Below are 26850 nucleotides of genomic sequence, written 5' to 3'. Positions count from 1 at the left end.
CAAACCTGCTTTGTGTAGCACAACACGAGGCTGCTTGCAAACTTCGCCCAGCAGTTGAAGATGTTGCTCGTTCTCTTCTTTTATTCCACAAAGTTCCTCTTTGTACTTGGGTGTCGTTCTAGCACACATTTTCAAACGTCAATCTCAACAAATCCGCACTTGGTCTTTGCTTGGCGATAACTCGTGAGCTTCTCTTTGTTCGACGAGACAAATGAAAGATGGCGTCGTTTCTTTTCCATCGAGAAAATGACTGAATGGATCTCCTTCGTGAAAACCGCAGTTTGTTCAGCACGAAAGCGGAAGAACAACACACCCCGCTGTGATATGATTGGCTGCTGGCTGTGTCGAGCACTGTCACCAACTCACCGACAGATGTCGCCATTTGCGATGCAAATCATTGTTATCTTCTTCTCAACATAGAAAAAAAACGTACGATTTAAACCGTATGCATATGACCAAACATTTTAGTTCCCAAATATGAACTTGACAGATGTATTGAATTTTACTTTTGTTGCTGGTTTTGTTTTCACATCTGACACCATGTTGTTGGTTGGATAGTATTCCAAATGTATTTCCCTATTATTAACAGTTGGGATGATAAAGTGAAACTTTATGACATGTTTGCACCTTTGCCTTTTTTCAGGGTTTTTCGCCAGCGACGTGGTTGCGTCTTTTAAAATCACTGTTTTATTCTCTAAATGTTAGTGTTAAAGAATGATTTCAGTGTTTATAACTTAAATAACTTAAATATGTCATTATTCATTTCAGTATTCATTAAACTACGGTGATTATTTATTTCTAGATTCATTGAACTATTTTAGTAATAATTTCATATTCAATGTTTAATCGTTACTGTCGTTACTTTTTAAATATTTGTGTCACTATTTTTTTCAATCTTAATGTTCTGGAAAATTATTTTGCATTAAGGTTTTTGTTATTTATTGTGGCCACCTGCTTTTGAAGAAAGTGCCTTTCGCTTCTTGTACTCGAGGATTCTTTGTGAAGCCAAAACAACACGAACTTGACTGATAAGTAGGCTCAACGCAGAAAAAATATCTTTTTGTTTTAAGATTACAAAGTTCCTGTCAAATAAATTTTCATCTTCCTGTGTGCATCAGTATCTTCCCAGCACTTCTCCCACTGAGATCACTCTGCAGACTGACCCAAAGGACAATTTATTTTCCAGACTATCTCATTGATCTTCCCTAACTGCTGAAAATTCCCCAACAATCTGGGGTCAGACGTGGGATAGCTGAAGATCCGCCGGTGAAATTCGGGGAAGCTGGCAGGTGACCTCCAGGGTCCAATTCAGACAGCAGCAGCAACAAAGTGCGTGATGCGAATCATCTCGTCCATGGTGACAAATAAACGCTGACTCCAGTCGCCATCAAGTTGCCAACTCCTGACATTCCAAAACCTTTGAGAGAAACGGAGACCACTTGCGTTTCTCTGTCTTGTTCTTTTTATAGTTCAACTTCTAGTTCTGTTTTTCACCTTTTCACAGCGTAATGAAGGCCAGTTGAGCAAGTGGAACAAGTGATTTTATTGATGATTGTGGAAGGCACCGATTTCATGAGCACCGTTTCTTCTCACACCTTTTCCATTAGGTGCGATTAAAAAGACAACTGAAAAGCATAATGTTAAAAAATGTTATTCCAGGCAAAGGCAAATAATTTTATTTACATCTTGATGTAAAATCACCAAAAAAATAATCATCACTCAGACATATAGGTTATTCTGGCACTGATCACATTGGCTTAATGTCAATAAAAAAGCTTTGCAAAATTAAATTTATCATATTTTATTCAAAATCACATTTGCATCTTACCACAAAGAGTCGGTTCCTTCAGTTTTTTTTGTCCTTTTTTTTAAGCTTCAAGGATCGCTGCTATTCTCGTAGGGCTGGACGATAAACCGAAACTTTACTGTTACCGAAATTTAATACAATAATTTTGCCCATGTCGGAAAATTCAGTGTTTAAAAAAAAAAAAGAAAAGTCTTTTTAGTCATGTGACTCCACCCAGCTGAACTAGAAAGAAAACTGACGACGCGGTCGTTGCTGGCGATTCAAATCCCGAAGCGGCTGACACGGCTGAAGCCGAAGTAACGTTAGTTGAAGTTGTTCCTGTTGTGCTTGTCCCGAAAAGAAATTCGACATCTGTCGTTTGGAAATGTTTTGGGTTCCATAAAGACGATGTTTGAAGCAAAAGAACACGAACTACAAAGTGCGTCGTAAACACCTGAAACAGCGCGTCCAACCTTTTCTTTTTCACCACCCACAACACAACCATGCTGTTGACTTGGAGCTTGTGCTAAAAGTTCAAAGTGAGAAGCAAGGTTGGACAAGTGACAACAGCCCATAACGGAGGCGACACCATACGAGAGAACGTCTCAGAGGTGGACGCGATAGCTTAGCACATAGCTAAAGCTATAGCTCCTCTCGTTATAGTGGAGCGCATAGGATTTAAACGCCTCATGAAAGTAGCCGACAACAGGTCAAAAATATTTGCCGCAAGCAGCACATCCCAATATGGACAACATCGGGACGGGAGCGGAGACATGTCAAGCATTTTGCATCCACATCCGACTTGTGGTCGAGTCGCAACATGGATCCCTGTTTGAGCCTGACTGTGCATGACGTAGACGACAAGTGGCGACTGCGCACCGGAGTACTCGAGACGGCATTTTCCTGATGAAGCACACTTGTTTATTTGGCATTGGCAATCCATTGACATTTTTTTTCATTTTATTTTGCATTTTGTTTACGGGCGACTAGCTCCTTTGCACATGGCATTATTTATATTGTTTTCAACATACCTTTACATAAATCTAGGCCTTTGCAAATGGCATTACAGCATCTCGGCACAATCTATTTGCAGAAAAAGATTTTGTGAGAGGTACCCTTTTTCTCCTGTTCTTTGTGACATTGTTCAAATCATGCAAAGCAAGATATTTGGAATGTTTATACAAATGGTTTTTGTACTATTATTTTTCATTGAAAGTGATGTGTACCAGTTGGTCAATAAAAAAAACTGTTAATATGCATTTCCTGCATTTATTTTGATTTTGGTCCTCAGGGGGAATTTATCGTGCATTGATCATTACCGAGGAAAAATTGCTCAATTTATCGCAATATTGATTTTAGGTCATATCGCCCAGCCCTATATTCTCACCATCACAATCGTGTCTCGCAGCATGCTGTTTAGTGGCGAATTTTTTAGCACAAACGCTGCAACTGAATGGCTTGTCTCCATTGTGTGTTCTTGTGTGGCTTTGTAAATGTGACTTTTCAGAGAAGCATTTTCCACAAACTGAGCAGGAAAAAGGTTTTTCTCCACTGTGTGTTCTTGTGTGATTTCTTAAATAAGACTTTTGAGAGAAGCATTTTCCACAAAATGAGCAGGAAAAAGGTTTTTCTCCACTGTGAGTTCTTGTGTGCCTTGTTAAAGTTGACTTATGAGAGAAGCTTCTGCCACAAACTGAGCAGGAAAAAGATTTTTCCCCACTGTGTGTTCTTGTGTGGCTTGTTAAATGAGCCTTTTGGGAGAAGCTTTTACCACAAACTAAGCAAGAAGGAGGTTCTGCAGTGTGTGTTCTTGTATGTTCTGTGAATCTGGACTTTAGAGAAAATCTTTTACCACAAACTGAGCAAGAAAAAGGGTTTTCTCCACTATGTGTTGTTGCGTGTTTTCTTAAATTAGACTTTCCAGAGAAGCTTTTGCCACAAACTGAGCAGGAAAAGGGTTTTTCTCCAGTGTGTGTTCTTGTGTGTTCTGTTAAATTTCCCCTTTCAGAGAAGCATTTTCCACAAACTGAGCAGGAAAAAGGTTTTTCTCCAGTGTGTGTTCTTGTGTGGATTGTAAACGTTGACTTATGCATGAAGCTTTTGCCACAAACCGAGCAAGAAAACTGTTTTTCACCACTGTGTGTTTTTCTGTGCCCTTTTAAAGACAGCTTTGAAGTGAATGAGTCAGTGTGACATGCCCTTTCACCTTGAGCTTGCCCATCATCATCATCATCATCATCATCATCATCGTCATGAGCGTCTGATGATGTGTCCTCATTTTGTGCTTGTGATGGCCCCCATTGGTCTTCATCACCTTCTGTTGTCACGTGATGACTTGAGCTGCTGCTTGGAGGCTCCGCCCCTCTGTTGTCCTCACTCTCATCCTTGTTTTCATCTTCAGTCTTTATAGGGAGAACGTTAACTGGTGACTTGTTGATCTCCTCCTCCTCCTTTTTGATGTGAGTCAAGTCTGGCTCCTCTTTCACAGAACGGAGATCGTATTCACTGACGTCTGCAGTACACAAAAAGACAAACATACATTTGGTTTCGTCAAGTCAAACCTCGTGCATCGACTTTGTCTTCTTTTGTTTCTACCGTGCTACCTTGACTTGTGCCTGCCGCATTAATGTTGTGATGCATGCAATGCGTGTGACCCCAAATTGGACCGGACCATGGGGGCATTTCACAAAATTACGGCCAACGATGTAAACCTGCCTTTCCTAGGAGCACAACAGTGATAAACGAGCATTTAAAAAGGAAGCACGTTGCGGCTGAGGCCCGATTTCATTCCTGACATAGTCACAGACGTTTCTGGAAGCGAGCTGAAGTTAGCACACACAGGCTATTGTGTGCGTCTGATGGAACACCTGTTGTGGGACCCAAACATATTGATGGGGCCACTGGGGGCCATCACAACATAATGTCATTGATAGAATAGAAATCCTTCAAGCGAAATATGTTTCCAAGTATTTCATTTTGCATTTATGGATAGTTTCATCGTGGGTACTTTTTGCTTTCATTATAATCTGGATCCCTAAAAGAATTAAAGGGGCCCTGGCATCAGAGTCGCTATTTATTGCATGATTTACGTTTGGTTTCTTTTTGTTTGGTTTTTTTTTTGCCCAAAATGACATTTAGCCTGCTAGTACGTTCCAACATTCCCCTTTTTACTTTTTTATAAAATTTCTGTTTCTAAATAAATTTTAAAACAAAATTAACGTTTGAAGAGTCAAAATCCCTACACATAAATTAAGCAACAACACTTTCACTTTGACATATTTTAATAACGTATATTTTAAAGTTATCCAATATGTATTAAAAATAGACTAAGATACACCATAATATTATTAGACTTCACTGAATTATTTTGTAACTGCAATGACGCTTAACAGCCATAGGGTGTCAGTAATGAGTAACAAAGTAACAACAACTCCCATTGTTCCGTCATCATTTTCATTTGCAAAAATTACCAGGAACTATGAGTTGCGGTGGAGATGCAAACCACCTGGGCCACAGGAACTTTATTACCAGGAACTAAATATTCCTGTACTTGTAGGTAGAAAAGGGGGTTGTGACGTTCTCCATTTTTCAGCCCATAGTAAGCCAAAGATGCAGATGCATTCCTTGCAGCATGCGCTTGTTCACCGATGAGATCCGTGCAACCTTGGATGGATGCATTCAATGTATTTTAAATGTTTGGATGAGGTGAAACTACGCACATGTGTACAAAACTGTGCAGGGCCACCCGAGGTTCTTTGACTCTCACCCGACCAAGACAGTACAAAGTTCATAAACAAATAAGACCAATACGTACTTGATTTAAAAAAAAAAAAAAAACTTAATATTTTGTGTTTTATCCACTAAAATTGATCAACCGCCATTGATGTTTTCGCCGCAGTGTGCACATTTTGTAGAGTTAGGCAGAATTCCTTCCGTAAGGAATTGCTTGAACAAGATATAAAAACGAGAAAATTGAAAATGTAAAATAATCAGTTCAAATTTTATTTAAAAAAAACATGGAGTTTACCCCCCACTATTGGTTATTCTTTGGCATTTATTTTCTGCACTGATTTTATTTGCAATATTTAAAAATAAAACGGCAATAACCTTGAACGCATTTCCCCAAACAACTTAATGTTGTGATGCATATTTTTAACGATAGAAAGTCGTTCTTTACAAAGCAAATGAGAGTAAGACGTGTACAAACCTGCTTTGAGTGGCACAACACGAGGCTGGTTGCAAACTTCGTCCAGCAGTTGAAGATGTTGCTCGTTCTCTTCTTTTATTCCACAAAGTTTCTCTTTGTACTTGGGTGTCGTTCTTGCACACATTTTCAAATGATAATTCCAAAAAATCTGCACTTGATCTCTGCTTGTCGATGAGTCGTTAGCGGCTAGCTAGCTAACAAGCTAAGCTAACTACACCGAAAAGCATCAACGCGCGAAGATGAGGTTATCGGGACACAAAGACTTAATGAATTATGTCGTAGTCCTTTAGAGCAGCACTGGAAATCCTGTGAGAAAATTACAGTCAGTTCCACACTAAATCAGAAGAATTTAGCGGTGTTTGTTTTTATTTCGGCGTGGACGGGTCGGTGCATGTGGTCGAAGTCCTTTTTTTTTTTTTTTAACTTTATTGAACACTTTGAATAGACAGTACTACAGTATCACAAGATCAGTTCAGGTATTGAACGAACATATACATTTTTCATCCTTAAATAGAATTCACAACAAAGGATAATGAATGTAGAAAAAAAATTATATTATAAAATAAAAATACACAGTAAAACAGGAACAATGTCTCTGGATATGTAATTAAGGCTTTGAAAGGAAAAAGGCACTCAAAAATGTCAATATCTTGTTGCTTTTCTTGTTGTTAATTAATTTAATCGAATTAAATATGGATTTCAACTCTATCAGGAAAGGCATAAATCTGGGAGAGGATCTTGAGAATTTCTGTTTGTGGATAAAAAAAAATTTGCATCAACAATGATTAAATTAATTAAGTATGCAAAATTGTTATCGTTTGGGTTACTATAATCGCAAACAATATCCTTCAGATTAAGAACACAGGGGGTTTCAGATGGTTTAAAGAAATGAAACGTTAAATCAGCCCAAAATTGCTTTGTGATCATACAGTCAAAGAATAAATGAGATATTGTTTCAGTTTCATTCCCACAGAAAGAGCAAATATTGCTAATATCAATAAATTTGGAAATTAAGGAATTAACCGGATATATATTATGTAAGATATTAAAATGTATCACCTTGGCTTTATTAGTAATACAGTGGTCGAAGTCCTTCGGAAGCTGCGCGCTTTCTAATGACGTCATGCTTTAAGCACGTATTTTTCAAATATATTTCTTTGCCTCTGTGTTTGTTTTTTAACACTGGCTGGTCTATTTTAATATATATTTTATATAATATTTTAATTCGGTTGATTAAAAAAAACTAAATTAACGCCACATTGGCGCGTCAGCTCTGACGTCACTTCCGCCTATGCCCCGAGAAGCCGCTGCTGGAACAGCAGTGGGACGTTCAAGTTTCTCCTACCGAACTTGCAACAATGCTGTGGTTCAATTGGGCTGCAAGATTGTATGAATATAATGTCTGCATATACTAGCAGTGCTTCTCAAATATTTCACGCCCGCCCCTACCAAGAAAAAAAAGATTCGCGCCACCCCACCACCATTTTTTTCTGTCTTTTTATATTGATGTTAGATTGTCAATAAAATATCCCTTAACTAAACTAAATTGACAAGAAATACAATTTTGAGAACGATTATCGCAAGCATCTCGAAACTCAGTACTCTGTTGTCCAAATATTGATGAGATGATAAATATTTACGAATATTTGTTTATGTTAAAAAAACTTTATTAACATTAACAAACCAAACACAGTTATTAATACGTACAAAATAGAGAAAAGACAAAAAGAAGAGCAAGGGCGATTTTAAACAAAAATTCTACATAAATTACAAAGCAACAGCTTTAGTATGTATACGCGACATTTTTATTTTTTTTTCATTTATGGTTACTATGTGGCAGTCGGATGAACACACACGTCTGACTGGAAACTCGCATTTATTTGAAGACTAGCAACAACAGAATAATGCACAATCATAAATTTGCACCAAAAAACATTTTCATGAACACGCCCCCAAGCACTATGCCTGCTGGGTGAGAGGCATAGTCCTAATGTCTGCCACACAGAGGACAGCAGGGCCGCCGCCACGCATCACTACTTCAAGTTTAAGAGCCGTACTCACCGTCTTGCGGTTGCGGGTGTCATGATCATCGGACTGGTCGGCAGCCATTTCTGAAAAATCAACCCCGAGCTGGACTGGACATATGATGGCGCGCGATAATCACTCAGCTACAGGGTTACATTTACCAGCCACGTGCCCAATGTCTGTCGTAAACTCAGAAATGGCCGCTAAGTGCTGTTGCTGGCGGGCCGACCAGAGTTCAGTGACCTTCGACATTGCCAATGTAAGTGGCTTATGAGCCACATAAGCCTTGAAACGGCATCCTTCAAGAAGGAAACGAAAGTGGCGCGTCACAAGGTACAATAACAACAACTTTCGGTCAAAAACGCTATACATATATATATATTTGTAAATTGATGTTAGATTGTCAATAAAATATCCCTTAACTAAGCTAAATTCATAAGAAATAATATGATTTTGAGAACTACTATTGTGAGGATCTCGAAACTCAGTACTCTGTTGTGCAAATATTGATGAGATGATAAATATTTACTCATACGTTTTTTTGTCAAAAAAAAAACATTATTCACATTAGCAAACCAAACACAGTTATTAATACGTACATAATATAGAAATGACAAAAAGAAGAGCGAGGGGGATTTTTAACAAAAATTCTTTGTAAATACCATAAAGCAACAGCTTTAGTATGTTGACGATATGTTTTTTTTATATAATTTTATGGTTACTTTACGTTTTTTTAATGGTTACTGGAATGTTCCGTCTTCTATCTTAAGAAGTCACGCAGGCAACGTGACGCTGCAAGCTTGTGTCTATTTATTGACTTGCATTCTCCTCTATGTGCGTACACACTTGTTCGTCTGGTAACCAAAACACACGTCAGGCAATACTGCTAACTAGTGGCCAATGATATAACTGCTATCATTACATCTCCCTTTCAAACGTTAAACATTGCCTATGCCTTTTTTTATTATTATTATTGTTTATTATTATTATTATTATTATTATTATTATTTTGTTTTGTTATCAATTATTTTCACTTCTTATCAATATCCACACATTTTTATGACAACAAGCAGCTCTACAACAATTTTAGCAACAATCACACAACATTAAACATTTTCAATCAGCCTGTCCGGTTGTCGTCGAGCTCTTGTTGATCTTCGAAGAGGTTCAGTAATCCCAGAAATTGCTGGTGGTTGAGGTCTGTGCTCCTTCGATGTATCCACCTGCTTTGCAGCCTCAGCCGCATCAGAAGATTTCTTCCAGTCCTCGGGAACCTTCAGAAGACTCCTGTTCCTCCTCACTCTTTGTCCATGCTTTGTTTCCACAATGTAAGATCTCGGTCCGGCTTCGATAAGGCAAAAGATGTATGCAGATTGTGCTCGATTGGACTTCATTATCATCACATTTCTCTCTTATTGGTGATCTATTATTATACTTCCTGCTTCCGCGACATCCGATTTGATGACGTCATTTCCGGGTACGAACTACGCTGCTTCATAACGAAACTAAAGTTGCGTTGTACAAAAAACATTTAGAAAAATATTTAACGTTACACTTCACAGTAATTTGAATGCAATAACAGGATTTAAATGAACTACAAATTGAAAACAGAAAAGCAATACTTTTCTAGCCACTCAAAAGGTAAACAATTTGCACGCTAGTATTATGCAAAAACATTAACAGTAGGGACCCATATTGCTATTATTAAGGTTATTTCGTTAGAGCAGGGGTGTCAAACTCATTTTTGTGGACGGGCCACATCGTAGTTGTGGTTTCCCTCAGAGGACTGTGAACCCATATAAATTGAATGCAAAGCCAGGTTTTGAAATCAGAAGCTCGTAAGTAATTGTTCAACAATTTTTCCATTTATTTTAAAAGGGGAGGACTGCTAACAAATAAATGGCAATATCTCATACCTCAGTGTTGTTAAAAGTGAAGAAAATATGATAGAAACAGGAAGTTGATGCAGATGATTTGCCCTTTGCGGGCCACGTAAAATGAGGTTGCGGGCCAGATCTGGCCCCCGGGCCTTGAGTTTGACATGTGCGTTCGAGTGAATTGTATGTACCTTGTTGCTTTTCATGTGCAGAATGTCACCGTGAGGGACATCTCTTGACCGCAAGAAACGTTCCAAGTCACCCTCTAAGATTATTGCCGCATCTGACGTACTGTCGTCTCTCGAACAGCCGCGCATCAGAGGCTAGGCAAGCCAAACTGACCCGGAAGTACAAAAACACGTATTAAAAAAATAAATAAACGAACATTCACTCAAAAAAAACAACTTTGCGTTTGCGAGGGAACGCAATCTTTGCAAGGGAAAGCAAAGATTTGTTGTTGTTATTTTTTCTTCCATGTCCCCTAAGGGGCTCCGGAATTTCCGAACGCCGTCAGAGGAAAAGGAGAAATAAAAAAGGAAAATCTGGATATCAGTCTGAATCGTGGCCTTTTTGCTGGACTACACTCCTGCCATTCCAAAAACTTTGAGAGAAACTGAGACTACTTGCGTTTCTCTTTCTTGTTCTTTTTATAGTTCAACTTCTAGTTCTGTTTTTCACCTTTTCACACAGCGTAATGAAGGCCAGTTGAGCAAGTGGAACAAGTGATTTTATTGATGATTGTGGAAGGCAACGATTTCATAAGCACCGTTTCTTCTCACACCTTTTCCATTAACTACGATTAAAAAGACAACTGAAAAGCATAACGTTAACAAATGTTGTTCTAGGCAAAGGCAATTAATTTCATTTATAATGATTGATGTTAACACACAAAAAAACTCATCATCACTCAGAGACAATGGTTATTCTGGCACTGATCACATTGGCTTTGTGTCAATAAAAGATCTTTGCAAAATTCAATTTCATCATATTTTATATTGAAAATCACATTCACGTCTTACCACAAAGAGTCGGTTCCTTCAGTTTTTTTTGTCATTTTTTAAGCTTCAAGCATCGCTGCTTTTTTCACCAACACAATTGTGTCTCTCAGTACTATGTTTAGTGGAGAATTTTTTAGCACAAACGCTGCAACTGAATGGCTTGTCTCGACTGTGTGTTCTTGTATGGCTTGTTAAATGCGACTTTTGAGAGAAACTCTTGCCACAAACTGAGCATGAAAAAGGTTTTTCTCCACTATGTGTCCTATTGTGGCACTGAGTGAGTCCGAAGGTAATGACAGTTCTGGAACCCCTCTCCCATCAGAAAAGTGCAAGAAATACCTGAAAACACAAATAGCACAAGAAGACTGTATCAGCATGCCAGACACAGAGGTTCAGGCACAGGAACCCGTCGAGGAGCATCAGCAGCAGATCCAGACTAACGCTTGACAGTGGGTGACAGAAATATGTGAGGAGATCAGGTCACTTGCCATGGCTGAGGGGGACAGGGATAACATCCACTTCCTCCCTGAGATTATTACCCACATCATAAGACAGGGAAGTTACTTACCACTCTGGTCAGGCGTAGTGGTCCCTCTCTTCCGAAGCACCACCATCACTGCAAGTTTGGCAGCTGTTGAAGCAGAGTTCAACAACATAAAAAAGGGCTTTTCAAGCATGAAAGGCTTCTCAATCGTGTTGACCGTTTCGTTGCTCATCATCATGCCTTCATTGAGGGAAACGTGGAATTCTGCTGCAAAACAAAAAAGCTGATGTAGGTCATGTCTTAAGACCTGACGATGCCTCTACTACTTCTCATACTGAGGAAAAAATATATTAAAAAATTTTGTTGACCTCTGTGATGAGTCTGATGTTGCTACAGTATTCATACTACTGAAGTTGAGAAATGGAGAGGCTGAGTGGATTGACACCGACCTAGGTATGAGTTGAACAGAAGTTGCCCTGCTGGAAATTCCCAGAAGTCTGATGCTGACAGTTTACTTTTAGAGCAGTCATATCATCTCGAAGAGGATTCTCTAGGACATTATGTGGCATATTGCAGGAGGGCTGCTTTTGACTGGGAGATGCACAATGACCTGGAAAGTAGAGTGAAAGCAGCATCAGAAAAGATAAAGAGCTTCACAAAGCAGTGATTGCTTAATTGTTGAAATGTAAATAGTTTGGGGTTTTGTTTGTTGCTGTTTTCTTTACACATAAAGCTATTGTTTCAACCCAAGGTTTCTCTGCAGGCTCTCATCAATTACACACGGACTGTTTTTATATTAATTCAGTTGTTCTCAAATGAGGGAATGCTACATCGAGGGGTGTCTTTAAGTTGTTTTTATTTCAAAAAGTTCAACGGATATGTTTCAGCCTCACGTCTGCTATAATTTAGGAAATAATCACATAGCTTTAATGATTACTGATGAAATAAATGAATGAGCAGTAGAACAACACTATTAAAAGAAATAAGACCGAATTTAAAGTAATTTACAGCAGTGAAAACAGGAAGGTTTTAAGATTACTGTATGCTAGCAAAAAAGCTACAACAGTGAGTGTGACATGTTTACCTGAAGTTCGTCCGGCAACAGTTGCTTTCCAGGATCATGAAGAATGTAAAATGCGCAAAAACATACAAAACATCGGTTCATTCCAGGAACTAGTTTATAACCTGGAATTAATAACAAATACGAGTGATTCAAGTGATTAACTGAACGCGGTAGCGCGATACCGAGCTCCTTGTTTGACAGCAAAACAAAACAAACTGACGCTGGCGCGTTCCTGTTTGTGACGTCACCGCGTGAATTAAAACGTGTAATATCTTTCGAACCGGAGCAGCACAAACGAAAATTTTAACAGCACAAACGGGCACAAACGTAGCACAAACGAATGACACCATTCCCGAGTCAATCGGATGAAAATGGGGGCTGGGTGACGTCACGCTCGAAATAAAACAAAGTGTAATATCTTTCGAACCGGAGCAGCACAAACGAAAATTTTAACAGCACAAACGGGCACAAACGTAGCACAAACGAATGACACCATTCCCGAGTCAATCGGATGAAAATGGGGGCTGGGTGACGTCACGCTCGAAATAAAACAAAGTGTAATATCTTTCGAACCGGAGCAGCACAAACGAAAATTTTAACAGCACAAACGGGCACAAACGTAGCACAAACGAATGACACCATTCCCGAGTCAATCGGATGAAAATGGGGGGCTGGGTGACGTCACACCCGAAATTAAAACGTGTAATATATTTCGAACCGGAGCAGCACAAACGAAAATTTTAACAGCACAAACGAGCACAAACGTAGCACAAACGAATGACACCAATCCCGACCCATTTGGATGAAAATGGGGGGCTGGGTGACGTCACCACTCGAAATTAAAACCTGTAATAGCTTTCGAATCGGAGCAGCACAAACGAAAATTTTAACAGCACAAACGGGCACAAACGTAGCACAAACGAATGGCACCATTCCTGAATCAATCGGATGAAAATGGGGGGCTGGGTGACGTCACACTCGAAATAAAACAAAGTGTAATATCTTTCGAACCGAAGCAGCACAAACGAAAATTTTAACAGCACAAACGGGCACAAACGCAGCACAAACGAAACAAACTATTTCCCCCTATTTTTGCAACAAATGGGGGGCCAACTTCACGCAGTTGGTCGCTTGTCGTTGTCGCTGTCGCTCTCCGACGTTCTCGTCCCTGTTTTCTGACCTGTCTTGTCGTCAAGCTTAGTTTTGTCAAGTCGTCTTTTGTTCTTTGTTCTGTTCTTTTGCACTTTTTGATATTGTAGCCACTTTGTAAATAGTTCAAGGGTTCTGTGTCTTCCTCTTTTCTGGGGAGGCTGTGAATGCAGCGGGGAAGCGACAGGAGTGAAGGTTATGTTGTTGTCGTTTTTTTAGTTTTCTGATCGGCGTGGTTGCGGCCAACAGCAGCCGTTTCTGGCTGAATAAGAAAAGTGATCGCTGATGAACAAATCGGCATGATTTATTATACAACGTTACACTGGTTTCAGAAGTGATAACGACAGTATGGCAACGAGTAAAGAAAGTTACGGCGGCCGCCCGCGAGTCAAGGAGGAGGTGGTGGACAATTCTTACGATGGCGCATGTGGCCGTGATATGAACCCCGAAAGTGTTTCGGAACATGTTAACCACCTGAGGCGGACTGCAAGGAAGCTGGCGTTCGATGCTGGTTTTGGCTCATTGAACGCTGGAGAAGGAGCAAGCGCGAACGACGTTGACGGCCGCCATTGTCGTCATCAGCCTGTCAAGACTCCAAAATACTCCGGTAGGGCAAACTGGGAGGCTTTCCATGCCCAATTTGAACTTTTGGCACGGGCTGCTGGCTGGACTGAGAAGGATAAAGCACTGCAGCTGGCCATGTGTCTTACGGAGGAAGCTTTGTCCTGCTTGTTATTGCTCAGCCCAGCCGAGAGAGATGACTCTGGCGCTTTGGTTGGTGCCCTAAGATGGCGTTTTGGACAATGCAGTCAACCTAATGTTCTACGCTCGGAGCTCTCTAACAGGCAAAGACAGGCTGGTGAACCACTGCGTGTGTTCGCGAATGACATTGAAACCCTGTCAAGGCGTGCATATGCCCATATGCCGACTGATGTGCAGAGTAAGCTGGCCAGGGACCAGTTTATCCGGGCCATTACCCCAAGAGAACTGCGCATACAGACTCAACTGGCGCATCCCCGTACTCTTCAGGAGGCACTGGAGCTGGCCGTGGAGAAAGAGGTCATAGGGGACACCACACGGATTGACCATGTTGACGGCCATGTTGTGCGCTCTGCCACACCAGTGAACCAAATCCAAGAGTAACCATCATGGGTGGATGAGCTCGCTGAGCTTATTCGCACTAGCACACTGCAGTCACCACGCAGTGGTGCTCGTTCCCGACGGGGCCCTCCAGTTTGTTGGGTGTGTGGCCAGCCTGGGCACATTAGAGTGCGGTGCCCCAAGAAGGCAGATGGTCAGGGAAACGGGCCGGGGTCTGTGTAGAGTGGACGCCGCATACCCCTGCACCTGTGCCCCAACACGCCTTGTTTCCTGGAGACGGAACCCAACCACATAGATGGGGGAGAGGGGCTCCATTTTCCCCAGAAGCAGGTGATACTGCAGAGTTTGTGAGGGTGGTTGGCTGGACCCATGCAAGGGATTTCTGTTATGTCCCCATTTCACTTGGGGGGTCTCCTTGTGTAGCCCTTGTCGACACAGACTACACTGTTGAGGCCTGATGTATTCCCAGCCGGGGCACGATTGAAATCTACGTCAGTCAAGCTTTGAACAGTGACTGGCGAGCTCACCCCTATGCTTGGAATGGGGGGTGGTGACTATCCAAGTGGGGGGACTATGCATGAACTTTTGATGAACCCCTGCATCATAGGACTGGACTTTCTACGAACAGCCCAGTGCGTGCTTGACCTGGGGAGGAACACGTTGGCTTTTCCAGGAGGCCCCACAGTTGAAATGGTGCGCCCTACACAGCCTGAAAAGTCATTTCTTCTGACGTCGAGCGCAGCCATTGCACAGCAGGAGTCTGATCCCACCCATGAACCGCTGGCTCCTATGACTTCTCCACCCACATCAGATGCCCACATTGATGAGCATTCCTCTTCCCCGGCCCCGTGGTCCATGACAGGTGGAGTGGACAGAGTGACGGCAGTGCGTGAAGTGTGGAAGCGCAACGGTGATGGTTTAGAACCCAAGCAACAGGAGGAGCTGTGGCAACTGTTGTGGGACTTTAAGGACATTTTTGCGCTGACAGAAGAGGAGGTGGGCCGAACCGACTTGGTGCAGCACGAAATTGACACGGGGGATGCACGACCTATCAAAGCACGTCCCCGCCGCCTTCCCCTTGCACATCAGGCAGATGCGGACAGCGCAATTGACGAGATGCTGAAAGCTGGTATCATTGAGCCATCTGACAACCCTTGGGCCTCAGGGGTTGTCATGGTAAAAAAAAAAAGACAGTGAAGAAAAGGTTCTGTGTGGACTATAGACCCTTAAACAGCGTGACCAAGAAAGACTCCTATCCACTGTCCTGCATTGATGAGACTCTGGATCTGGTGTCTGGGTCGTCCTGGTTCTCCTCATTAGACCTGCGCAGTGGATATTGGCAGGTGCCCCTCAGCCCTGAAGCCAGGCCAAAGACTGCTTTCTGTACTGACAGGTGGTTGTGGCCGTTTCGAGTTCTCTGTTTCGGCCTGTGTAATGCTCCAGCTACCTTCGAGCGGCTTATGGACAAGGTGCTGGCTGGCATCCCCCGACAGGAATGTCTGGTCTATTTGGATGACATCCTGGTCCATGGGAACTCTTTCCATGCAGCCTTGGAGGCCCTGCGCCGGGTCTTACAAAGAATTTCCACTGGGGGTCTGAAGCTTCACCCTAACAAGTGCTGCTTCATGAGAAGAGAGCTTGAGTTCCTGGGACACAAAGTTGGAGGGGAAGGCATTAGCACTTTGGAGGAGAAAGTGTGAGCCGTGAGGGACTGGCCTACTCCCAGCAAACCGCGTGAACTGAAGAGCATCCTTGGGCTGGCATCCTATTACAGGCGATTTGTGCGGGGATTCTCATGTCTAGCTGCACCGCTTTTCCACCTGCAGCGGAAGGACACTGATTTTGACTGGACTCCCGAGTGCAGACGGGCCTTCAGCTCTCTAAAGAAGGTGCTGACGGAGGCACCCATTCTCGTTCCCCCAGATGCCAACATGCCGTTTGTCCTGGACACTGATGCCAGCAATGACGGAATAGGGACGGTTTTGGGTCAAGTGGGGGCAGAAGGGGAGAGAGTTGTCGCATACTTAAGCAAAACCTTGAATAAGGCTGAACAGCGTTATTGTGTCACATGAAGGGAACTGCTGGCAATTGTGAGAGCCATTAGCCATTTTCGATATTATCTGTCCTGTTGACCCTTCACTGTACGCACTGACCATGCGGCACTTCAGTGGCTATTGTCTTTTAAGGAGCCTGAAGGATAGATTGCACGCTGGCTTGAAGAACTGGCGCCATATGTCTTCCAAGTGGAGCACAGGGCTGGAAATCGCCATGCCAACGCTGACGCTATGTCTCGATGCCCTTGTGCTCTTGCTGGGAGCCGCTTCTGCGGGAACAGAGAAACCCGAGAGAAGGAACTTTGTGGTGATGAGCAAAGTCCCGCGCATGATCATGTCGACCCCATATGTAAGGAGGTCAAGGTTGTGGGGGCACCTGAATGGAGGAAGCAGCAGCAACAGGATGTTGACCTCCGACCTGTATTAAAGTGGGTCGAGTCGGGTCAAAACCCTAAGTGGGAGAAGGTCGCTGGACACTCGCCTGCCACTAAAGGACTGTATTCAAAGATTGGGACTCTTCAGGTCAAGGATGGGGTGCTCCAGAGAGCTTGGAAGGAGCCTGCTACTGGGGAGGATAGATGGCAGGTGGTCATCCCCAGGGCTCTGAGAGAGGCTGTGTTGAAAGCCTCTCATGGGCCTGCAGAGGCAGGACACTTTGGTGTGTCAAAAACACTTCGCAGACTCCGGCAAAGTTTCTATTGGGGTCAACTAAGGCGAGATGTTGAGGACTTTTGTCGCCGTTGTGACCTCTGCACAGCGCACAAGGGTCCACCAGGCCGGTCTCGTGCCCACCTCCAACAGCTAGCAGTGGGCGCTCCTATGGAGAGGATTGCGGTAGACATAATGGGCCCATTTCCACGCACTGACAAAGGCAATCGTTATGTCTTAGCTGCTATGGACTATTTTACGAAATGGCCCGAAGCATATGCCATCCCCGACCAAGAAGCAGAGACTGTTGCAGACGCGCTGGTGGAAGGCATGTTTACAAGGTTTGGGGCAGCTGACGTCATTCACAGCGACCAAGGGAGAAACTTTGAGTCGGCTGTGTTCACTGCAATGTGTGAGCGACTGGGCATGAGGAAAACGCGCACCACACCTCTGCACCCTCAAAGTGATGGGCTCATTGAGCGCTTTAACAGGACCTTGGCAAAACAACTCGCAATTCTCATAGCGGAGCACCAACGAGATTGGGACAGGCATCTCCCTCTGGTTTTGTGGGCCTACAGGTCCGCTGTACAGGATTCCACTTCATGTACACCTGCCCTGCTCATGCTGGGGCGTGAGCTACGGACACCGGTGGAAATGGCTTTTGGCAGACCCCTGATACACCAGCCGTGCCACCGGAATATGCCAGGAGACTCCAAGACAGGTTGGAGTCAGCACATGCCTTTGCTCGCGACCATTTACAGAAGGCAGGTGTAAGGCAGAAAAGGAATTATGACATGAAGGCCAGAGGGACGGACTTTAAGGCTGGAGACCTGGTTTGGGTGTCCAGCCCAAAAAGGAAAAAGGGCAGGTGTCCTAAATTGGACAGGCACTGGGTGGGGCCGTGTGGCGTGCTGGAGAGGATAGGAGAGGTGGTGTACAGGGTGCAGCTTCCACCTGGTGGCAGTCGGGTAGCCCTCCACAGAGACAGACTGGCCCCATATAGAGGTGATGCCGTTCCACAGCAGCAGTCTGGGTCGCGGACACATTCACAGTGGGTTTCGAATCCCACCCCTCCAAGACGGCGGATTGTACCTCCACTCCCACCCCCATAGGCGGCTACAGTTGAGGACTCATCGCCTGATGCTACATTAGCTGTTCCGAGCGGACATGCCTCGGGGCAACCTCAGCGACAGAGGAGACCACCGGGTCACCTCAGTGACTTTGTTGAATGACGCCCTCGGGACGAGGTTCTTGATAAAGGGGAGGGCAGTGTAACGACTTTGTAAATAGTTCAAGCGTTCTGTGCCTTCTCATCCTACTTGCCCTTACATGGCCATCCAAAACCCTCAAGACGAGAACAGATGTGGACTCCCCTTATGTTGCTCCTCGGCGCCATCTCGTCTAAACCGGGACCCATTCCTGTATATCCATCCCTTGATAAGTCGGGGACCCCTGTAAAAATCCCTGACCTGACATAAACTATGTTGAGGCCCACTGCATTAGAATCGTAACTCATTGTAGTGGCGGCTCAACGCAAGATTATACATTCACCAGACCCACAGTTGCGCTATGTTAGAAGTAGAAATGAAGAATTATTACCGTCCATAAGTTACAACGTATGGAAATACAAACCTGTTTCACACTCTTCACATTGCCAGCTTTCTTGTTTGTCACTTTTTCCTGTTTGCTTGTGTTTTGGGATTTTTGATTGGCTCTCTTCATCATTGAGGTCAGCGTCGATCTGGAGGAACTCAATGTCGGTGTAATGTGTGCAAAAATATACTTTATTTCTAAAGGGCATTTCACGTATATGGGTTTAAACTTGAATTGCTGTCTGTTTTGTTTTTTCAGCGTTACCCGTTTACATTAAGTACACTAAAGTCCATCAAAGGCTATTAATTACATAAATCCTACAATAAAGCATAACTTTAACTCTATTCATGAAAGTAAAGTTTAATTTAGGCTATTAAGTAACGCAGTGGTGGGCCTTCAAGGCCTTCTCTGTTGGCCGAACATAATCAATAAAAAAAAAAAAATCGTAGTCGTCGCATTGGTGTCATATTATAGCTGAGCGTTGTATTTTGAGGTGAGAGTTTTGAATCCAATCAGAATTCCGCTCGCTCGTCTTGCCGGGCAGGTTTCACAATAGCAGGAGCACGCATTATGCGTTCCGAGGCCTTAAGACGCAATTCTGTGGGCATCTCTTCTGTCAAAGTCAATGAGCTTTCATATTTGTTAGACGGTTGCGATAGCCAATCAGATCACGAGTTGGTTACAGTGAGCCTTTTCGCTGGCCTTATGCTGAGGGTGATGAACGCGTTTTGTGATTGGATACTCACTCGTGAGGGGGCGGCGCTATGCCGAATCAACACACCCGAAAGTCGTAATTGGCGGCCGTTCGAAAATCTGAAATATATTCTTGCTTTTTTTAAACCACAATGGCCAAAGGAGGGAAAAGCATGGATTTAATTTCAGATCCACTTGCAAGGACATTTTCAAGTCGGACCTTTCAAGAGAAGCTATATCGTCCAACACTCACTCAGTGGTGCGGGAGTGTGTTTCTGGATATTATTTGTCCAGCCGTGGTGTCATAAATTATGGTATTTTGATGGGGATTTATTCAAGTTGGACAAAGTAGGACTTCACTGAAGGCTCAGGTGTGAAATGTACTGAAGTAACTTCAAAAGTAAAAGTAAAAAAAAAAAATATGATTGTTTAAGAATGTGCAAGAAAGAAAAATGTTGACACAAGTTGAAAATAATATTTTCAATGCTCAGGCCTATTTTCTCTCAGGGCAGTATCTGGTTACATCGGAACTTCAGAACCAAGACTGGTCACTTCTGTGAGCTCCAGTCCCTTCATAGTTTCATAAAGAGAATAACATCCCATATCTAGATTAGGCCATTTAAAAATACACGACTTTTTAAAAATTTATTTCAATGTATATTTAAGATTGCTTATGTAATAATAGAATATTTATTCAATTATTTTAATATGCAAAATTATATCAATATTAATTTAAACCTTTTTATTTCACTCTTGAATATTTCTTAACATATTTGTTCATTTGAATATGTGTGTAATTTAAATTATTCCATCCATCCAGCCATTTTCTGCTGCTCATCCAGGGTCGGGTTATTGAATTAATTTTTTTAGTATTTTTTACAATTCAAAATTTATTTCAAGATCAGGACTCTTCTCAATGAGTTCAATATTTCTAAAATGTTTCTATATTTGTTATTAATTGAATTAAGTCTGTATGTGGTTTCCAATTTTAATATTTCCCTATTTCATTATATATCTAATCCAATGTATAAAAAATATAATATAGCATGAAAAAAAATATTTGGTATATTTGACAAATGATTTAAGTTTTTCCGAAGTGAGATTCTGCTTAGCAACAAACCCGAAATGCTTGATAGAGCTCAACCTAGAAAGTGGTTTTAGCTCGTCAGAAATTTATTCAGAAAGCGAAATATTAAATATATCTGAGGGGATATTTGAAGAGTTTGAATTTTGTTCAATGGACCATTCATATACGAGCCAGCCAAACACAGCGAGAAAACCAGCGCTGACTCCAGTCGCCATCAAGTTGCCAACTCCTGACATTCCAAAACCTTTGAGAGAAACTGAGACGATTTACGTTTCTCGGTCTGGTTTTTTTTAGAGTTCAACTTCTAGTACAGTTTTTCACCTTTTCACAGCGTAATGAAGGCCAGTTGAGCAAGTGGAACAAGTGATTTTATTGATAATTGTGGAAGGCACCGATTTCATAAGCACCGTTTCTTCTCACACCTTTTCCATTAGGTACGATTAAAAAGACAACTGAAAAGCATAATGTTAAAAAATGTTATTCCAGGCAAAGGCAATTAATTTTATTTACATGTTTTATGTAAACACAAAAAAAAAATCATCACTCAGACACATTGGTTATTCTGGCACTCATCCCATTGGCTTTTAATGTCAATAAAAGAGCTTTGCAAAATTACATTTTTCAAAATCACATTTACATCTTACCACAAAGAGTCAGTTCCTTCAGTTTTTTTTTTGTCCATTTTTTAAGCTCCAAGGATTGCTGCAATTCTCGCCAGCACAATTGTGTCTCTCAGCACCCGTTTTAGAAAAGAATTTTTTAGCACAAACGCTGCAACTGAATGGCTTGTCTCCACTGTGTGTTCTTGTGTGACTTGTTAAATATGATTTGAGAGAAAAGCTTTTACCACAAACCAAACAGGAAAATGGTTTTTCTCCAGTGTGTGTTCTTGTGTGATTTATTAAATCAGACTTTCGAGAGCAACTCTTGCCACAAACTGAGCAGGAAAAAGGGTTTTCTCCACTGTGTTTTCGTGTGTGTTCTGTTAAACTTGCCTTTCGAGAGAAGCATTTTCCACAAACTGAGCATGAAAAAGGGTTTTCTCCAGTGTGTAATCGTGTATGTGTTTTTAAATTCCACTTAAAAGAAAAGCTTTTGCCACAAACTGAGCAAGAAAAAGGGTTTTCTCCAGTGTGTGTTCTTGAGTGAATTATTAAATGAGAGCTTCGAGAGAAACTCTTGCCACAAACTGAGCAGGAAAAAGGTTTTTCTCCACTGTGTGTTCTTGCGTGGCTTGTTAAATGTGTCTTTTGAGAGAAGCTTTTTCCACAAACTGAGCATGAAAAAGGTTTTTCTCCAGTGTGTGTTCTTGTGTGATTTGTTAAAAATGACTTTACATTAAAGCTTTTGCCACAAACTGAGCAGGAAAAAGGTTTTTCTCCACTGTGCTTTCTTGCGTGGCTTGTTAAATGCGACTTTTGAGAGAAGCTTTTTCCACAAACTGAGCATGAAAAAGGTTTTTCTCCAGTGTGTGTTCTTGTGTGATATGTTAAACTCGAATTATGAGAGAAGCATTTTCCACAAACTGAGCAGGAAAAAGATTTTTCAACACTGTGTCTTCTTGCGTGGATTTTTAATTGAAACTTTTGAGAGAAACTCTTGCCACAAACTGAGCAAGAAAAAGGTTTTTCTCCAGTGTGTGTTCTTGTGTGGCTCGTTAAATTTGCCTTATGAGAGAAGCTTTTGCCACAAACCGAGCAGGAAAAAGGTTTTTCACCACTGTGTGTTTTTCTGTGCCCTTTTAAAGACAGCTTTGAAGTGAATGAGTCAGTGTGGCATGCCCTTTCACCTTTGGCTTGCCCATCATAATCATAATCATCATTAGTATCATCATCATTGTCATGAGCGTCTGATAATGTGTCCTCATTTTGTGCTTGTGATGGCCCCCAGTGGTCTTCATCAACTTCTGTTGTCACGTGATGACTTGAGCTGCTGCTTGTAGGCTCCGCCCCTCTGTTGTCTTCACTCTCATCCTTGTTTTCATCTTCAGTCTTTATAGGGACAACGTTCAGTGGTGACTTGTTGATCTCCTCCTCCTCCTCCTCCTTTTTGATGTGAGTCAAGTCTGGCTCCTCTTTCACAGAACGGAGATCGTTTTCACAGACGTCTGCAGGACACAAAAAGACAAACACAAATTTGGTTTGGTCAAGTCAAAGCTCAGGCGGCGACTTTGTCTTATATTGTTTCTACCGTGCTACCTTGACTTATGCCTGCCGCACACGGAGCAATGCGTGCGACCCCAACTTGGACCGGACCATGGGGGCATTTCACAAAATTACGTCCTATGACGTAAACCTCCCTTTAGCAGCACAACAACAGTGATAAACGAGCAATTAAAAAGGAAGCACGTTGCGGCTAATGCCGATTACATTCCTGACATAGTCACAGATGTTTCTGGAAGCTAAGCGAAGTTAGCACACACAGGCTATTGTGTGCGTCTGATGGAACACCTGTTGTGGGACCCTAACATTGATGGGGGCCATCGCAACATAATGTCATTGATAAAATAGGAATCCTTCAAGCGAAATATGTTTTCAAGTATTTCATTTTGCATTTATGGATAGTTTCATCGTGGGTACTTTTTGCTTCCATTATAATCTGGATCCCTAAAATAATTAAAGGGGCCCTGGCATCAGAGTCGCTATTTATTGTATGATTTACGTTTGTTTTTTTTTTACCCAAAATGATATTTATCCTGCGAGTAAGTTCCGACATTACCCTTTTTATTTTTATAAAATTTAGGTTTTGAAATAAATTTTAAAACAAAATTACGTTTGAAGAGTAAAAGTTCTTACACATAAGCATTAAGCAACAACACTTTCACTCTGACTTTCATGTTGACATATTTGAATAATGACTGTATATTTTAAAGTTATCCAATATGCATTCAAATTCGACGAAAGATACACCAAAATATTATGAGTTCACTGAATTATTTTGTAACTGCAATGATGCTTAACAGCCAGAGGGTGTCAGTAATGAGTAACAAAGTAACACAACACCTCCCACTGATACATCATCATTGTAATTTGGATAAATTACCAGGAACTATGAGATGCAAACCACCAGAGCCATAGGAACTTTATGACCAGGAACTAAATGTTCCTGGACTTGTTGGTAGAAAAGGGGGTTGTGACGTTCTCCCTTTTTAAGCCCATAGTAAGCCAAAGATGCAGATGCATTCCTTGCAGCATGTGCTTGTTCACTGATGAGATCCGTGCAACCCTGGATGGATGCATGAAATGTATTTTAAATGTTTGGATGAGGTGAAACGATGCACACGTGCACAAAACAATGCAGAGCCACCGGAGGTTCTGTCAGGTTTAAAAAGGTCCTGACGCCTTCATTAGACTGAATTAAATGCAGAGAACCAGAGGAATAACCAGGGAAGGTTTTGTCTTTTCTCCATCGCGGATGGGAGGAGAAGCCAGGAGGTGGAATAGGCGTCTTGCCAGTTCAATCTCCCGTACTCTCACTGACTTCTTCGCCCATCCCTCTGGACTTTATTCAGAGAAAAACGAAACCTATGGAAAGTGAAACCCAAACAAGCGTGTGGGTGTGCGCATGTGTGCTGAAGCAATGATGTGCGTGTCTGTGAGTGTGTGTGTGTAATTATCATTGATACAAATAGTGTATAAAAAACATGATTAAAAATACACAAACTATTTACATACTCTCACAGGTTCTTTAACTGCCAAAATATTATGTCATTTAATTTATTATAATTTTATTATTCATCAAACAATTGGCAAGTTGACTTTATTGATAATTTGTGTATAGTTGTCATGCAAGTTTTCTTTTCCTATTTGTGAATCGTTTGTACATGGAACAATAGGAAAGTAATTATATTGTTTGTTGCTCCGGGGACGTGTTTGAGAGTTGCACTGTTCATACTCATGCGCTCTTTACGTGGCAAGGCAAGTGCCGTCGGACATGATTGACAAGCTGAGTCTGTTTGGTCGGCTGAATAAGAAGTTTCTGAAGTGACTTTTCTGCCAGCATTTGAAGCTCATTCCCCTCAGAATTATTGTGCAGTCATCGAGGTATGTTTTGCTGCTAACAACTATGTTTACACTTGATGGTGTTGCTGTGCTTTCTTTTCATTATCTTTGTAAATATTGTATATTGCAGTTGTATATTTATATTTTTTGTATGTTTTATAGTTTGACGGTGACAAATTAATAAATGTCAGCTGTGTGAGAAGATTCGAGACTTGTGATGATTATCTGACGGGAGTGAAAGGTTAATTGACCGAGCCAGTAAAGATTTCATAAATAAGACCAATACGTACTTGATTTTTCAAAAAAAAAAGAATCCTTTGTGCTTTATCCACTAAAATTCATCAACCGCTATTGATCTTTTTGCCGCAGTATGCACAGTTTTTAGAGTCAGGTTGAATCATTCCATAAGGAATTGCTTGAACAAGATATGTCAGAGTTTTTGTCAAAAACGAGACAAGCCTTCATAAATGAATCACCCAGCCAAGATTGTCTTTGTCACTTGCGAGGAGAAGTCCGCCAAAGAGAAAAGCGTTCCCGCTCCTGTGCAGCGTTTTATTGAAGCACAGCAAAGCATTTTGAATATGCAAACTCATAAAGAATGAAAAAACATTAACACTTTGACTCTATCACACCCATCCACACGCTTCCTGTTGTTCGAACGGTTTCAGCTTACAAGACATGTTTGGGTCACACTTCTGTTAAATGCGAGCTAAACGGTTTCCTGTCAAACACGGTTCAAGACGTGCATCTGTTTTTGTGGCTTCCTGCTAAACTGCCAGCATAGACACAACTCTGTTACCACTGAACTCACGTTTTCCTGTTTAAGAGGTCCATGTTTTTGTGACCTTTTATTAACCTGTAAGCATAGTTTTGAGACATGATGACATGACAAACTTAATTTCTTTCACAATAAAATAAAAACATTCGCAGATATCGCAAAAACAAATTGGGGAAGCTGTGGAGCAGAGCACAACATCAGTCAGACCCCGGGTCCACAACCCCTCTGGCAGAGACGCAAACAGAGCTTTCGCTTCAGAGTGACCCATTCCCTGTCTACCATAATGTCGAGAAATTCGGAAAATGTTCCGTAACAGAAGAATTCGCAATGGGTGCTGAAACACCACACCCTGCTAGTGACATGGGGTATTCGACATCTAAATTTAACTCTTCCAACCGTCTTCACCAATGGGCCTAAATCTTGAGTATGATGATGCGCACCGATAGTTAATGTGATTTGTGGCTCCGCGAACAGAGACAATTCATACCGTTTCCTCTGCTCTGGGGCAAGGCACACATGCGAGGCAGCACCGGTAGACATCACAAATACATAATCCTAATGCAAGATGCACTTCTGACCCTCGAAATTGGGTGAATGCATCCTGACAAACCAAATCATCAGAACTCAGTGTTCAATGCAAAGGACCAATTGGTAGTTTGAATGGGTGGAGGCGGCTGCACCGCGCAGACCAGAGCAGGAACAGGACGTACCAGCTGCGGGAGGATGGAGACCTTGGTCTCAGAGCGGCCCAGTTGACTGGAACGGAGGACAACATATGCTTCCCCCGGCGGACGTGCACAGTCAAATTCAGTCCCACTCGAATTCCAGTGTTTGTTTCACAGGTGCGGGTTCGGTCCATGGCAGTGACTCGGCCAATCTCAAGAGTCCCACAAGCGTAACAGTGTTGTTGCTCATTGGGATATGGAGAAGAAGCTTGCAAAGCGTGGAATATCTTGTTCCACCATCAAAAACTGTTGTCCATCAATCGTCACCGGAATGCCAAGACCTGCCGGTCCTTGAATGCTGAGGCTCCGCGGGCACCCCTATCGTGGAATGGGGTCCCAATCGGGTTGAGGCGTCAACTGTGCGTTTGGAAGCCATAGAAGCGTTGTCAGAGGAGGGGGTAGCGATGGCGCCCCGTGCTAGTGGAGCTCTTTGTGACTGGCATGGCGCTGGACCACAGGATGGTACATTTCAGGAAGTGGCTCGGTTTGGACCGCTCATCACCCAGTGACCCCACAACCCACAGCAAGAGCACGTCCCACTCACAACCCATGTCTAGAACCACCCCTACTTCTTTTACGTG

General features: G+C 42.2%; 3 protein-coding genes and 1 long non-coding RNA gene across 6 annotated transcripts in view; all 4 read right to left on the bottom strand.

The window, feature by feature from the left end:
* Positions 1 to 26850, bottom strand: part of LOC148342096 (uncharacterized) — a 146793-nt gene that overhangs the window by 88922 nt on the left and 31021 nt on the right. The gene's annotated exons all lie outside the window — the stretch shown is intronic.
* On the bottom strand, positions 1525 to 6393 carry LOC148342099 (uncharacterized). 2 transcript variants are annotated; one of them, XM_088286755.1, is made up of 3 exons: positions 5994 to 6393; positions 3993 to 4298; positions 1525 to 1625 (listed from the first exon to the last, which is right to left on the bottom strand). In XM_088286755.1, exons 1-3 carry the CDS (start codon positions 6115 to 6117, stop codon positions 1543 to 1545), a joined length of 513 nt encoding a protein of 170 aa, XP_088142881.1. In that variant the 5' UTR covers positions 6118 to 6393; the 3' UTR covers positions 1525 to 1542. The 2 variants fall into 2 exon arrangements, with proteins under 2 accessions (XP_088142881.1, XP_088142871.1); XM_088286745.1 differs by having other exon boundaries at positions 1525 to 4298.
* LOC148342098 (uncharacterized) lies at positions 11161 to 12595 on the bottom strand. 2 transcript variants are annotated; one of them, XR_015840221.1, is made up of 4 exons: positions 12462 to 12595; positions 11827 to 11987; positions 11462 to 11524; positions 11161 to 11232 (listed from the first exon to the last, which is right to left on the bottom strand). It is a non-coding gene; the product is annotated as an uncharacterized LOC148342098 (long non-coding RNA). The 2 variants fall into 2 exon arrangements; XR_015840220.1 differs by lacking the exon at positions 11161 to 11232 and having other exon boundaries at positions 11520 to 11641.
* LOC148342097 (uncharacterized) lies at positions 21418 to 22804 on the bottom strand (the record flags this gene model as incomplete). The annotated part of the gene is made up of 1 exon (XM_088284692.1): positions 21418 to 22804. A coding segment is annotated over one exon (1377 nt), but the record flags the coding sequence as incomplete, so codon positions are not given.

Source organism: Idiotropiscis lumnitzeri, chromosome 2 (genome assembly GCF_059441095.1).
Source record: "Idiotropiscis lumnitzeri isolate Australia: NSW breed Sydney's pygmy pipehorse chromosome 2, RoL_Ilum_1.0, whole genome shotgun sequence".
NCBI classification, from domain to species: domain Eukaryota; kingdom Metazoa; phylum Chordata; class Actinopteri; order Syngnathiformes; family Syngnathidae; genus Idiotropiscis; species Idiotropiscis lumnitzeri.
Note: the sequence above shows the minus strand (reverse complement) of the source record. Positions and strands in the feature narration are given on the sequence as shown.

Bases quoted from the DNA above. Each gene is read 5' to 3' on its own strand.
- LOC148342099 (XM_088286745.1), bottom strand. From the start codon at position 6,117: ATGTGTGCAAGAACGACACCCAAGTACAAAGAGAAACTTTGTGGAATA. The intron at 4,299-5,993 runs GTTTGTACACGT...TGTGTACTGCAG, and splicing joins TGTTGTGCCACTCAAAGCAG to ACGTCAGTGAATACGATCTC.